Below are 16,066 nucleotides of genomic sequence, written 5' to 3' on the forward strand. Positions count from 1 at the left end.
CTCCAGAGTTTGCTAGTGTTTTCTTGAGCGGTCTCTAATCGCCCGCCATTTAATGATGCCTGCATAGTTCCATGGCAAATACCACTTAGCAGGGCTAGCTGCTTAACACCTATGATCTTTTAAGCAGTCTTCAAAGGTGGCAGTCTGACCAACACTGTAAGGTGGGCATTCTTCACATTGATCCACCACTGTTGTTTTAACGGGGGTTACAAGACCTGAGAAATTATTTAAAGGGTTCCTTTTGGGTAAAAAGAATGAGAAAGGCTACTTTATAGACATTTCTGATGACGTGTAGGGTCCTAACCATAACATCTTTCTTCTGTCATTGTCAATCTATATGTTCTAAGCATTCAGAAAAGATTTTAGTGCTGAACAGGAAACAAAATGTGTGCAGACATAGTAAATGTCCTTTGGAGACTAATGAACCCCATAATCCACTGGTTCCTTGTTGAGATTGGGAACACCTTATTCCTTGTTATTGTACTTCCCAGAACACGTTACGAGATTCATTGATTTTTGTACAGGGATTACAGTCTTAGCACTCTCTGCAATTTGCACTTACAGAAAAAGGATTGATACTTACAGACAGCTATTAAACCAGAGTTTACACAGGTACTTTAGATTAACATTGTGTACCTAAGATTTTATGTATGCTCAGTAAACTTCTAGCACTTACTTTAGGTGTCCTAAAGCTACCATAGATATAACATGAGTCACCCAATCAGTCAAAATTCAGTGGGTTCACCCCAGTTAGAAAATTTAGCATTGGGATTTGACATTTTGTCCCAAAGGTTTTCTTGATAAGCTAACAAGGACCTTTGTGCTCTTTACCCCTATCCCCTTTATTCACAAAAACGTATAAGACTGTCAGACTTGACTTTGCAAGACGCTCTACAAAAAGCTTGTCCTGAGAGAATTCAGATGATAACTTTGTAAATGGCCACACTCTCAAATCTATGGGCAACTATAGCTGTTAGATGGAAACAGAGTTTTAGGTTCTTTAATGATGATTGTTTATAAAAGAAAAAAGTTGTGTCTGTAATTCCTGAAAAGTATCACATATTGCATATCAGTTTGGGCTATAAAAGCTGGGGAAATGCTAAAAACATGTTAAAGAAAAAGCTGGGGAAATGCACATAAATTCCAAAACCACATGGGAAAATCATGGTTGTACAGGCTTGTAGTTCCAGCTCAAAGGGCACAAAACAGGGTGAAAATGTTAGCCCATCCTGATTTACACAGCTGGTATGGTATGTAAGGGAACCGTACAATTTTTGCTGTACCTTGTGTAGCACCCTCCTAGACAGGTGCTAGGTAAAAGCATTTGTTGCTTCACCTGCTTATCAGGAAAGCCTCATCTTTAGTAAAGCCTGCTCTCTGTGCTCTGTGTGCATTCATCTGGTCTGAGGGAGTGTCTCCACTGCATCCAATAGGGAGGCATGTTGGACAGTGGAGGAAAACTTGCCAATGATGCACAAGCTTTTGTAACCATCGCAGTGGGTTGGCACCTGGAGAGGTGCTTGATGGGATTGGAAATAAAAGCGTAGAGCACATGAGGCAGGGCGTCTTTGAGCGGTAAGCCAGGTCCCAGGAGGAGAATGACGGCTGTCTCTCCTCCTATCAGGTTGGAAGGTGGTCACAGGCAGTCGGCCCAGTGGACCAGAGTGTGGAGCTGAGCTGTGAGGTCCAGGGGAAACTGACGGTGTAGCAGTGGCAGAGGTCCCTGTGAAAAACAGTGTCTGTGAGTACCAGGGAGCTTGCCAGGGGTCTGCCCAGGAATGGGACCAATCCAGGAAAAGTCAGTGGACAAGAATCAGCACACATAGTGGGTCAGAAAGGGGGTGCCAAGTTAGACCCTGAAGAGAAGTTAAAGTACAGTTCATCAGTTAAATCTTCACCTCAGTGGCAAAGTGAAGCAGCGGCCTTGCCGCATCCTCTGCAGTTAGATGTCCTCAATCTGTGCATAGTTGCTAGTTGGAGTATCCTACTCATCCCTTCTCCTATCCCACTATAAAATAAAAACACAAAAAAACAAATCCCCTAGACTGTTCATTGACTGAGCCAATTGTAAAGTGAGGAATATTTTACAGACTGTTGCTATGGGTAACCCAGGGGAATCCACTTTAAGCAGCTCCTATGGGGGCAGTGCTACACTTGAAAAAAAATGTTTCTGCCAAAGGGATTGTTTAAAGATACATATTTTAATGACTTTTGATCGATGAAAAATGTCCCTGTAACTTTTTATTCCCTACAGGATAAAGTAGCAGTAACATTTGTTCTGCTATTTGTTCCTATATATTTACTTTATCTGCTTTTCTTGGCATGCATAAAAAAAAGGCAAGAAGGGTTAAAAGCCTGTGACTATAAAGGCAAAAACTACCACGCCTTCTTTGCTAGATCTTTATGGTTCTCTCTGGCATTGTTAAAGGTGACTGACACATGTAAACTTCAACTTTAACCTGAGGACTTGTGATAAAGTTGTAAGCATTTTCCTCATTTAAAGAGACCCTGTCAGTCACTACCTTCAACCCTCCCAATTAAACAAAGGAAGGTATTGTGTGTACTTACAGAAGTTCTGCTTGCGGCAGCAATTTAGGACTCCTAAGCAAAGATATTAGCCCCACAATTCAGACAGGAAAAACAACACTTCTGCAAGTGTCAGATCATGAGATCTCTGAGCTGCCTACAGTGCCTTCAACCTGTCATCTGAGTGTTTTTGCTGGACGTACAAAAATCCTACAAGATCAACACTGAAAGTCGTTGAATAGTAAAAAATGACATAGGGTTTTACTATGCAATGGCTTTTAGCACCTATCTTGTGTTTTTTTTTTTTTTTTACTTCCAACAGAAACACTCCAATGACCATAGCTCCCAACTGTCCCTGATTTTGAGGGACTGTCCCTCATTCTGAGAAAAGACCCTCTCTCCCTCTTTTCCCCTCATTTGTCCCACATTTAAGCCTGATCTATATGGTTGTATATGTAGCACTGCCCCCTTGAGGGCTGCTGGTTTTTCACACTTTTAGATTCCCCTGGATTACCCGTAGCTATTGCATGCAGAATCTTACACAGTTCAGGCTTAGACTGGTTGCGGTGGGGTTTCGGGATGTAGAGAAAGTCCCACACAGCCTTGTCACACCAAGCCTCTCACCTGGCCTCTATTTCCAGCATTATCACCCTAGGAGCATAAGGATATTCATATCCATATTCCAGGTCCACCTTTCTCTGTATCAGTTGTTGCAGTCTAGAGAACCTGGGGAGGGTTTGTCTGTTGCCTCTCCCAGGCAGGGAATACAGGGTCTCCTTTTTGGTTATGAGGAGGGAGGCATAGGCCTCGTTTTTCTCCCGAGCCCGGGCATAGGTTCGAGACAGGGATAGATCTGGGACCCGTGTAGCATAGGCCTTGCAGAACCCCAGATTTTTGGCACACTGAGCACATACCGCTGAATCCCTCGTCTCCTCATTAGGAATGCTAGGACTGGTTGAACTGCTCCGTTCATCTGATCCCCAGTCCCACACTGTCTCCTCCTCTGACTTACAGACATCAATCCCCTCCCTCAAGGATCCACAGTGATGTTGAAAGCTAGGAGACCCCACGTTAATGGTCCCGTCCTCTACCTCACTGCTTACACAGTCTTTCCCACCATCGACTCCCCTCTGCCGTTGTTTGAACAGTGGTGTCTGCTACTGCTGTCTTCCATGCATCTAGTGGCCGCTCCTCGGCTCTCACTACCTGCATGCACATAGCCTCTGTAGTGCGGGTCTCCCTCACTTGGCAAACTGTAGTACAAGCAGGTGCTACTGGTCCTGGCCCCAGCAACATCTTGAGCACTCCTCTTCCTCTGCCCACAGGGATTCCTGGCTCAGAAACCGACAGGATTTGAGTGACCCCAGTCTCCCACAACACATTCAATCTTCTGGGCTGACCATCACTCTTCTCCGCCCGCAGCAGCAAATTGCCACAGTGCCGGCACTGGCCACACACTTGCAGCTGTATGGTAACATTCAGACAATGACTACGTACCAGGCCCAAATGTTCCATGCCCACTCCGGTACACAATGCCAGCCGTCCGTAGGGCACAAGTCGCACCCCAGTGTCCCACAGGGTCGACATCGGCATTCAGGTCCGCTCCGCAAGTTCTCCGCCAACACGTGGGATAGCCTCCGTGCTCCGGTTCACTCCGGCACCAGCCATCTTGCTCCTTCACACACGTGTCTCCCTCTCAGCTACACCCAAAAGCAGAAGTCATTTGTAGGCTTCCTTCCTCCTTCCGGATTTGCTGTTTGTGGGTGGCGTCTCCGCCCACAACTCCAGATTAGCTTATTCTTTGGCGGTGGCTCCTCCTGCTAGGCAGATCTCTTCAGCGTGCGCTTTCCCACACGGTACAGTAACCTCTTTACTGCCGCTCCAACTCAACTCAGCCAGTATGAAGATCACTGTACAGCAGATCATGCTCCTCAATCCACACGCATCCACCATCCTTGTCTTTACCTGGGCCTCAGTTGCGCCTCCATCTCGCCAGGCCAACTGATCTCCCTTGCTATTTTGGAGAATTGTCCCACTGTCAGGCATTGCATGGCCGACATTTCTCTTGATAGCACCTGTACAGACAACACTCGCCATACTGTCTTGGAAAATTGTCCCGCTGTCATAAATTGCACGGTCAACACTTTTCTATACAGCATCTCCTCCACTAACACTCTCCTCACTATTTATGAAAATTGTCCCGCTGACAAATACTGCACAGTCAACATTTTTCTCCATAGTACATGTCCAGACATTGCCCTTGGCACACTGATCCGCGTGCCCTGGGCCGCCACTTTCTCCATCCACACTTGCACCGATCACTGTAAAGCAGACACAGTCCTTTTGTACAGTATGATGCATCTATTCCTCTCTAACTTTCCTGCACATTTCTTGAAAGAACAGAATACAGTTTTGACAAAAGTCCATCTGTTACCGTTGGCAACCATCACTGTGAACTTGATTCTTCATCCCACTCTTCCTAATCCCTGTGAAGCAGGCATCACCCTCCTCCTTGGCACTCCAGCACATTTCTTGAGAAAGCATGACGTTATTTTGCAAGATTTCTCGACCGTTGCGGTAACTAAGGACGATATCCCGGATGAGCCCCCAAATGTAGCACTGCCCTCTTGAGGGCTGCTGGTTTCTCACACTTTTAGATTCCCCTGGGTTACCCGTAGCAACTGCATGCAGAATCTTAAAACTTTACTTTCTTGGCTCAGTCAATGAACAGTCTAGGGGTTGTTGTTTTATTTAATATTGGGCTGGGAGAAGGGATAAGTGGGATATTCCATCATTTGAACTATTATCAATGCTGAGGACTTCTAACTGAGAGTGCGGCCAGGCCGCAGCTTTATTCTGCCACTAGATGAATCTGAGGTATTGTTCCTTTAGTACTTATCTTCAGGGAACACCAAGTAACCCCTTTTCTATCCACCAGCTGACACCCGTCCACTGACTACTCTACTCCGGAGTGGCCCCCTTCCTGGTCAGGCCCTTAGGCATGATCCTCTGTACTCACGATACTGCTTTCCAGGTTCTCCAGCACCTCAACTCCTTCAGTCAGCACTCCTGGACCTCTGGGTTCAGCGCCACACTTCTGGCTCACCAGGCCAACTGCCTGTGACCACACTCTAACCACTGCAGAAGAGCAGGCAGCTGCTGCCCTCCTACTGGGACTCTGCTCACCGCCAAAGATCTTAAGCACATGTGCTCCTAGCTTTTTATACTACACCCCCACAATGCCCTGAGACAGCAATCTGTGCCAATCCCTGGGGATTCCCTCAACTCCTTCAGTTAGCTCTCCTGGACCTCTGGGTTCAGCTCCACACTTCTGACTCACCAGGCCGACTGCCTTTGACCATACTCCAACCACTGCAGAAGAGGAGGCAGCTGCCACCCTCCTTCCGGGACTCTGCTCACCAGTCAAAGACCTTGAACACATGTGCTCCTAGCTTTTTATACTACACCCCCACAATGCACCGAGACAGCAGTCTGTGTCAATCCCTGGGGCTGTATCAAAGCCTGTGTACTCATTGGCCAGGTTTCCTCCATTATCCTTTGTGCTTCCCCATTGGATCAGTGGGGACACTCCCCCAGACCAGATGAATCACACACTGAGCACATTGAGCAGACCTAACCCACAGATCCTGCTCCCTGTTAAGCAGAGAGAATATAGAATTTACCTGCTGCTCCTCTGATAGGCAGACAGAGCCAAAAACTATACTCACTCTCTAGCACCTATCTAGGAGGGTGCTACATATATAAAATGCACTACTTATCTATCAAAAAGTGTTTCCCAGTGCTAAACCATTTATCCAATTTCTGAATCGGTGCATTTGTAAATTCCAATGCCAATATAATAGAATAGTAGTGGTAAAAAAAGCATGTGTGGGTTTAACCAATCATTTTTTTTGTACAATTCTCCTTTAAGGGGGGCATGGCAGGGATATGTCCTATGCCTACATACTTTTGCTAATAGGTGTCCCTCATTCCCATCTCATAAAGTTGGGAGATATGCAATGACATAGGTGCTGACAGGCAGAGCATGAGATTGGGGCGGGCGTTCTGGAAGTCTTACAATCTGACACTCCCAGAAGTGGGAGTCTGAATTTTGGAGCTGATATCTTTGCCTAGGCGTCTCAAATTGCTGCACATTGCTCTTGCTTGCAGTAAACTTCCTTCTGACCTGCAGGGGACCTGACTAGAGCTGTTTTTGCATTCCATTTGGCAGAGAAGCAGTACTGACATGAACTACAATCCTTTTGACAGGGCATTGTGGTGAATTGAATTAAAATCCTGTTTGTTGTGTTTTTGGTGCAGGTTTCTGAAAAATGCACAGTACATAGGGTTAAATGACAAAGCATATAAAAAGCATCTAAAATAAATACTATTCCTGCCATGCACCAAAACACATAGGCTCTATTCACATCTGAGCGTAGCAATTTACTGGTGTTTTTCAGGTGGCTTTTTAACCATTTTTTGCAGCTTTTAACAAGTTTTTTTTTTTTTTCTCTTTTTTTTTACAATAGTTTTTTGCATCTTTTCAAATGTTTTTGCAGCTTTTTTTAAGCGTTTAATAACCTCACCCCTTTTTGTTTAGCCAATAGAAAACACTAGAGGGAGGAGAGGGAGAGGGAATTAGGGGTGGAGAGCTGCTGTTTTAGCAGAAAACCAGCGACAAAATGCTTGTTAAAATGCTCAAGTCACTTATTTTCAGGCATTTCTATTAAAGTATATGAGGCAAAAAAAGCTAGTAATCTACTAAAAAGAAGATCATGTACTATTTTGAGCGGCATACCTTTTGATTCAGGCGACAGGACACTCATATGTGAACAAGAGTCATTGAAATCAATGGGATTTGGCTTGTTAGGCGTTTGAGAGCGTTTAGAGCTACCAGCTTCAAACTGAAAATCGCTCAGGTGTGAACGAGGCCATAGATGTAAAAAGAGTACTTACTTTTCTTACAATGCATGTGTTTTTTCTATATAATATGCTGTAATGTGCTACAATATAAAACAGTTCAGAGCAAATACAATAAAATATTAATACTAATAATAATGATAACTGTATGTGAGGATTGGTTGCCATAAAGAAACAGGGAATTTTCATAAAAACATCTAATGAAAAAAGATTTGTTGATACTATATTACACACTACAACGTGTATATTATCATACAAATACTAGGTAGGGAATGGATTCTTAATGCTTAATCTAGTTTGGGTGTCAGATAAAAAACAAGCAACCATAATGCAGAAGAAACCTGTTAGAAAAAAAATCCATAAACCCATGAAAGTGGGCAATGCTAAAAGCTTACTCTGTGCAGAAAATCTGCAATTATCACATAAAGCATCAGCACAATAGGAACCAAAGCAATGATCTTTGTGACATGAACTTATTTATGATTTAGCATTGCAATTGTTTGCAATTGACCCTTTCTGTATTACACTTGGTGTCCATTAGATACATTTTAGTAGAAATAAAATCTGGCACATTGCTTTACACAGTTTTGTTAAGTTTAATTGAGGCTATATAAACAGAATTTAGCTTTTATGGTTGCTTTAAACGGACTATACACAATACATTGTAATTGTACAACCTCATTTAAATCAATAACAGGCTACAAAGTGCATGGTCACCATCCTTTAAAAAGAAATCCATTGATTCTAAGAATGCATATCGCAATTCAAATTTTTTTATTATTTTGTCCAGAAGGTGGAGTTAAACTTTAAATTTTTAAGAAGGTATCTGTGCAGTATACAGCAACTTTTTACTTGGGGCTGTAGGCAACTCAAACACACATTTATACCCCAATGTTTATACATAAAGCACCCCCAAGTGGCATTTGATAAGCCAGTTTCCACCCCAGGGGGCCTACTGTAAATTATGAGATTGAGCAGTTGGGTCACCGCTTCCTTGTAGCTGGGGTATTTGTCACCATACTGCGACCTCCAGGGTCTGCCAGGTTGTGTAGAGAAATGTGTCCCAAAGCCTTGGCAACCTCATAGTCCATGGGTGGTTTACTTGGTTCATGTGCATTTGTAGAAAGACATGTCCAAATCTTCCACCGGCCTATCTCTTTAACTCTACATCAGCAGTGGAATCCTCCATGCTCTGCCTGAGATCCTGAGGGCCTGCGGAAAATACACCAGTACACCTGTCTTCACTGTTCACAAGATCCCACAGGGGTATATAGACCCTTCACACCATACAATGGGGTTGATTTACTAAAACTGGAGAGTGCAAAAACTGGTTCAGCTGTGCATGGTAGCCACTAAGCGTTTAACTTCAGCTTGTTCAATTAGGCTTTGGTAATAAAAAAAATAAAAAAACTGGAAACTGATTATGCACTCTCCAGTTTTGGTAAAGCAATCCCACTGTATCCTACTCATACAAACTTCCCTATTATTGAAATGTTCAGTCAGAAAACTTGCTTTTTCTGCTTACTATACTGAATGGTAAAATGACATTGAAGGGCCCAAAAAAGGGGAAAATATTCAAATTTTAACTTCTCTTCCACCAGTTCAATAATCCGGCACTGCAATCGCAGAACTATTCTCCTAAAAGAGTTAGGGCCCACCTGCTAGGGCAGGGGTGTTCAGCCTGTGGCCTTCCAGCTGTTGCAAAACTACAAGTCCTTTGAGACATTGCAAGGCTGTCAGTTAAACAAGCATGACTCCAAAAGGCAGAGGCATGATGGGACTTGTAGTTCTGCAACAGCTGGAGGGCCACGGGTTGAGCACCCATGTGCTAGGGGAAGACACGTGGCTCACTTAACCACCGTCTGCTGGAGCTCTCCATGGTTCTGCTACTCTGATGCACCACCTCACTAGTAACTCCACCCTGCTTTTAAAGTAATAAAATTATTACTACAGAAAATAATCTTTTCTAAGTTAATGCCTGTGAGAAAATGATTACTTTGCCTAAATAATCACATGTGTAACCAGAAACTATTACAATTGCTTATATTTACATGGGTTATTATTAACCTTTTTTTTTTTTTTTTTGTTCTAGGACTTGACCTCACTGGACAGTTGCTGTTTGCTATTCTAACATTTATGTCAGTAGTTGCAGTAATAGTGTTCATAGAAGAAGCATATTATTTGTACAACAAAATCCCTGGAACCAAAAAATCTGTGCTCATCTGGGTCAATGCTGGTGCTCCAGTAAGTACAACTGATATCATTACACTGTAAGCCCTTTTTTAAGGTTACACACAAGGTAGAGTTGACCAAAGTTAAAAAAGCATTCCCTCTCCAGAAGATACAAGTCTGATCAACAAGGCATATAAGCCATGTAATTTTGAGTCATTTCAGTTCATACTCTTGTTTTTCTTGTTTTACATAGTGGAAAAGTTTTGAAAGTTTTTATTGCTGTCTACATCCATCCTCATGGTTTGTCCTGGTGATCTAAGCTACCGAACAGAAATTGATTTAAAATCCAAAACTATTAAAAAAAATATGTGGTTGTCATCAGAACAGGAGGTAGGGAGATGTCTTCCCAATGGGACACCTGCTCAGCGTTCAACTCACTTTGGGGATATCTCTATTCACTTCCTGTTGAGTGACAGAAAGAGGAGACTTTGCCCAAAAGGGCATAGGGCAAGATTCATACCCTTCCATACCGAATCCAAAAATAAAAAAAAGTTTTGACTTGAGTTTTACTTTAACCCTGCCAAGGACCTGCCCTACATGTAATGGTATCAAAAGGGAAAAAACAATAGCAGTCATTTAATTGATTTTAAATTAATCTCTGGACTCCGTGCTGTAATCAAAACGTAATTAGGGGCCTGTAAAGTTTCCTTATCACTTCTGTGGGGGGTGGAAATCCCAACATAAAAATTCCCACCTACCATCTTTTTGTTGTACAGTTCCTGTGCTTTAATAAATATAACATGTGTTGGGTATTATAAATATCCTTTAGCCCAAAAATTAGCATTTTAACATGTGTGAAAAAAAATGTAAAAAAATTGGCCAAGCAGCAAAGGGTTAAGACGTTTAGGTTTTAAAATCTGTAAAGTGTGCACTTTGGGCATCATAAAGACACTTCTTTTTTCTGGTGTCCTGGATGTCCTAGAGCTGCTTACAGCCACCCATAAACAGAAAAGCAGAGCTCCATCCAAAAGGGGAAGCTCAGCTTGTCTGCCTCCTCCCCCCTCTGATGTCACATTTGGCACCTTTGGGGGGGGGGGAGCAGGTACCTGGTTTTGACAGGTACCTGCTCCCACTTCCGGCTCATTTAGCCACAGGGAACTGAGTTGGAAGTTTGGTCCCCCTTCCTTCCCCCACAGCGCGCTTCACGTATGCGTAGTAGGAAACCGGCTGTGAAGCCACAATGCTTCACTGACGGTTTCCCTTAGTCAAGATGGCTACGTAAGCATCTGATAGCTGATTGAAAAATTGGCTCGGGTGAGTGGATTCCCGGACAGGTAAGTGCCCTAATATTAGCTACAAATACTCTAGCTGCTGACTTTACATTTTTGGAGGGGGGGAGTCTGGAGCTACTCTTGAGGGCTATATGCACATGAGCGCATTTGCCCGCACAGCAAAAATATTTTCCAGGATGTTGTAGAGCTGCATACTGCCCCCCAAATAACACAAATAACTGCATACAGCCACCTTCAACCATTTATGTCTATAGGCGGCTGTATGCAGATCTAGGACATCCGGGACACCAGAACAGCATAGTGTCTTTACACTGCATGGGCATGGGCCTAAATGTAAAAATCCAACAAAATGTATGTTATTAAAGGGGTTTTTTTTAAATCCAGGAAGCCTCCTTTGTGTGCCTGGTTAACCTTGGTTTCAATGTGGCACTAAGCCATTTTCCTCTAGGTAAGCATCTCAGTGGCCAATAAGAACATTTTTTTGTTGAAATGGGAAAGGTACTGGTTTTTCTGGTAAGTCCTAACATTAGAGTCTAGAAGTATGAAACACAGTGAAACCAGGGTCAAGGAGGCACACAGTAGGGTGCTTTCTGTCGAAAATAGGCACTTGACTTTAAGGTGCCTTCTCTAAGGCGCCACTTCTATTTTTTAATTTTAAAAATGACTATCAATTTGAATTAAGCTAATTCTTATTCTTTATATTTTCAATATTCAATATACATTCCTATTCAATATATGAACTCCAAAACCATACAATCTAGGTCAAAGACCTGATCTTCACATTTCCTGTAAAGTTTTTTATATGATATGTCAATGAACTTTCTTTAGGATTAATGCTCGTTACTATTTTTTATCATGCAAGGAAGAAAAATCTTCCTGTTTACTCTAAAGGAATGTATAAACCATATTTTTGGGCTTGTTTTTCTAATACATTATTGGAAGGTTGTTCGGCCTATATATACCAACCCACTGAGACATTTAGCCACTTGCCACCCAGGCCATTTCTGACACTTCTCTCCTACATGTAAAAATCATCATTTTTTTGCTGGAAAATTACTCAGAATCCCTAAACATTATATATATATATATATGTATATATATATATATATATATATATATATATATATGCTTTTTTTAGCAGCGACTCTAGGGAATAAAATGGTTGTTGTTGCAACTTTTTATGTCACATGGTATTTGCACAGCAATTTTTCAAACATGTTTTGGTGCGAAAAAACTGTTTTATGAATTAAAAAAAACAAAACAGTAAAGTCAGCCTGATTTTTTGCACCATGCAAAAGATGATGTTGCACCGAGTAAACAGATACCTAACATGTCACTCTTTAAAATTGCGCACATTCATGGTATGGCGCCAAACTTCGGTACTTAAAAATCTCCATAGGCGACACTTTCAAAATGTTCACAGGTTATCGTTTTGGAGTTAAAGAGGAGGGCTAACTCTAACGTTTGTTGTGATACCTCACATGTGTAGTTTGAACACCGTGTACATATGCAGGAGTGATATAAATATGCGTTTGCTTCAGCTTGCGAGCACGCAGGGAAGGGGGAGCTTTAAATTTTTTTTTTTTTTTTATATTTTGACACTTTCCCGTTACATTTTATTTTTTTTAATCACTTTTTTTTATCACAAGGAATGTACACATCCCTTGTAATAGGAATAGGGCATGACAGGTCCTTTTTTGTAGAAATCTGGAGTCTATAAGTCCCCAAATGTCTCCTCTAGGCTGGAAAGCCTAAAATAAATAAAAAATAATAATATTTTTTTTTTTCTTCCCAGCCAAGGTAACAGCATTGTTTACAACTTCCAAGGCTGGATGTGATGTCATCACATTGTGCCCAGCCTCCAAAGGTCAGCTCTATGGTAAATGTCCGCAGCCGGTCAATTTCTTCTCCAGCTCGCCGATCGCACCAGCAAACCGGTAGAAGCACTGGAGGGCAGGAGGTGGGGGGAATGTCCCCTCCCGCCGCCTGTAAAAACAATCAAGTGGCTGAACAGCGGCTATGATGGTTTTTAAGGTGCAGGGAATCGGCAGCTGAAAAAGAAGATATCCCCTCTCAAAGTCCATGATGTCATATGACGTCGTAGAGTGGGAAGTGGTTAAAAAAGTACACTACGCTCTGTGTTATGTGGTCTTAGTCCTTAGGCTAATAGCAATTCCATGCTATTGGAGTAGAAATATTATGCCCCTAATAGGCACATACCCACAGTGATCATTAAACCATATACATTAATTTTAAATTTCATAAAATGTAAGATGTCTAATTGCTTCCATGTATGCATTTAAAATGAACTCTCTTGTCATTGTGTTTGCAGATAATTGCTACAACATCATGTGTGGGAATGTGGATTCCAAGGAGTTCTATGTTCACAGACTTCACTGCTTCTGTGTATGTATAGGAGGGGCTTTTATATATACAGGAATATTCTTAGTAATATTGTCTTGCATTTTCTACAGTCAGTGTTACAGGAGCGCATTGTATTATTGAAGAGAAATTCCCTTCTATTACATCTTTTCCACGTTCAATTTTCACTTACAAGAGCTAACTTACTTAAAGTGGAATTAAACCCATTGATTTAACAGTTTAAAAAAAAAAAAAAAAAAACAGTTTCATTCCCGGCACATGCTGGAAATGTAACTTTCACATTTGTGTGTGCTCTCAACTGAACTGTCAATCATCCAATGACTGGTGTCATAACTAATCACATGTGCAGCATCAGGGCAGTTTGAAAAGTAAACAGAGGCCAAGGTGTTAAATATATTTTTTTCTTTTTTAATATAGGTTTTTTTGTTTTGTTTTTTTACATAGTTATGGCACCCCAACAATTGTTCTATTCTCTCTTATTAAAGGTTTCTCGCTGTTGTTATACACAAGTTTCAACTTATGTTGGTAACTGAATGTGGTGGCAGAAGAGAATTCCTCAAGAGGTTCGGGGCACAAAAACTTAAAATCAGCACTGGGCCACTTTGCTGTTGTTGTCTATGCTTTCCCCACACAAATATTAACAGGTGAGATAAACATGTATGTTCCCTCAGGGCCTCTTCACAATTTCTTTCCAAAATGCATATTTATCTGCAATTTTTAAGTGAACCTTTTATAATGTTTTATGAGAAGGACGGAAAGAAGGAAATATTTTGTGCAGGTTTATACATCAGAAGTCACATTATTGCAGCCAGGTATTATGTGTTTACAGGCATTTTGCTGTACAAAACTTTTTCCCTTTGAAACTACAGGTAAACTGCAAAAAGCAGGAGTTTTAGGGTCTATTCATACAATTGAGATGCAGTAACATGCATTTGTAATGCTATACCATTCATTTTTAATGGCACCAAAACATACCTTGCCAACAACCTGAAATTAAACTCATGCTAATGCACTACCATGCTTGGTAGTGCACCGTTTCAAGAAAACTCTGGTCAGGCCATATCTGGAGTATTCTGTCCAGTTCTGATCACGAATCCTCAGAAGGGATGTGCTGGAGCTGGAGAGAGTCCAGAGAAAGGCAACACAATTAATAAGGGGACTGAAGGACCTCAATTATGAGGAACAACTACAGGCTCTAAACTTGTTCTCGCTGGAGAAGAGACGCTTGGGAGGGGACTTGATAGTGATTTACAAATACCTCAATGGTGATACCAGCGTAGGAAAAAAACTATTCAGTCTAAGGAAGTGTAAGAAGACATGGAGCCACACAATGAGATTGAAGGAGAAGTGGTTTAACCTTAAGCTGCGTAGGGGGTTTTTCACTGTCAGGGCATTGAGGATGTGGAGCTCTCTTCCACAATTGGTGGTGTCAGCGGAGAGTATTGATATTTTTAAAGGACTCTTGGACGTGCATCTTAAAGAACACAATATACAGGGATATGGGAAATGATTATCGACACTGACACACAACACAGGTTGAACTGGAAAGGCTATTGTCTTTATTTAATCTTACCTACTGTGTTACTATCGCATATCTATGTTTGCAAGCTTGATGCACTGGAATTGCATTCATTTGACACAATGCATGTTACTGCATGACACACAAACCCAATGCACCAAAACACAACTTTACTTGCTTAGCTATTGGTGATTAGAAATAAAATGCAAAACTATAATCATTTTAACATCAAATAAAACAAACTACATTTGTTAAACTTTTGACAAAACCCTTCAACTAAGAAAGACTGGTTTACTAAAACAAAACCAAAGGCTGTATATGATCTTGCTGACTTTATCTCTAATTGCAATACATTTGACTGATTACTTATCAGTCTATATGTTTTATAACTTGTAACATACCCACTGAGCTGGCCAGAACTAATTCTTGAGGGCTTCTATTCCACATATTCATAGCCTTTCCATATATGGAGATTAAATCTCTTTTCTTCCAATTGTAAAGAGTGCGGCCTTGTCCTCTGGTATAAATAACTCTACACCAAGTTTATTATATGGACCAACAATTTTTTTTTTACATGATGATCACATCCCCCCTTAATCACCTCTTCTTAAGAGAGAATACATTCAGTTGAGCTAATGTTTCCTCATAGCTGAGCTCCTCCATGCCTCATAGCAGTTTGGTTGCCCTCCTCTGTACTTTCTCCAGTTCTCTAATAACAATTTTGAGAACTGGTGCCCAATACTGAACTGCATATTCCAAATGAGGTCTTAGTAATGATTCATACAAGGGCAATATTATATCTTTCTCTATGGAGTCTTTAACTATGTTAATTTGTTTTCTTTAGAAACTCCTTTGTCTAAGTTTTTACTTATTTCCTCTTTAAAGGAATGCAGGTTTGTTTGACAACTTTGATCTTTCAATAATCCATAATCTTTTGTTTAAAAATATTGTTCTCTAGCAAAAACTCTTCAATGTGGTCTTTTATCAAACTCTCAAGAATCTTCCTAACTATAGAAGTTAAACTAACTGGGCTGTAGTTTTTAGCCACTCGCCTTCTGGAAAATGGACCCCCCTTCATGACCAGGCCATTTTTTGCTTTTTGGCACTGTGTTACTTTGTTACTTTAACTGACAATTGCACGGTCATGCAACACTGTACACAAATTAAAATTATATCATTTTTTTCCCACAAATAGAGCTTTCTTTTGGTGGTATTTGATCACCGCTGGGTTTTTATTTTTTTGCACTATAAATGA

General features: G+C 41.3%; 1 protein-coding gene across 1 annotated transcript in view; it reads left to right on the forward strand.

The window, feature by feature from the left end:
• The window catches only part of LOC309547833 (organic solute transporter subunit alpha-like), a 52,957-nt gene that overhangs the window by 6,046 nt on the left and 30,845 nt on the right, over window positions 1–16,066 (forward strand). Inside the window, exons 2-4 of the mRNA XM_082247839.1 lie at window positions 9,539–9,690; window positions 13,243–13,316; window positions 13,778–13,936. Coding sequence (XP_082103965.1) covers window positions 9,539–9,690; window positions 13,243–13,316; window positions 13,778–13,936 — 385 coding nt within the window. The remainder of the gene's footprint in view (window positions 1–9,538; window positions 9,691–13,242; window positions 13,317–13,777; window positions 13,937–16,066) is intronic.

The sequence above is a fragment of the Pelophylax lessonae genome (genome assembly GCF_965119305.1).
Source record: "Pelophylax lessonae genome assembly, chromosome: 2".
Classification (NCBI taxonomy): domain Eukaryota; kingdom Metazoa; phylum Chordata; class Amphibia; order Anura; family Ranidae; genus Pelophylax; species Pelophylax lessonae.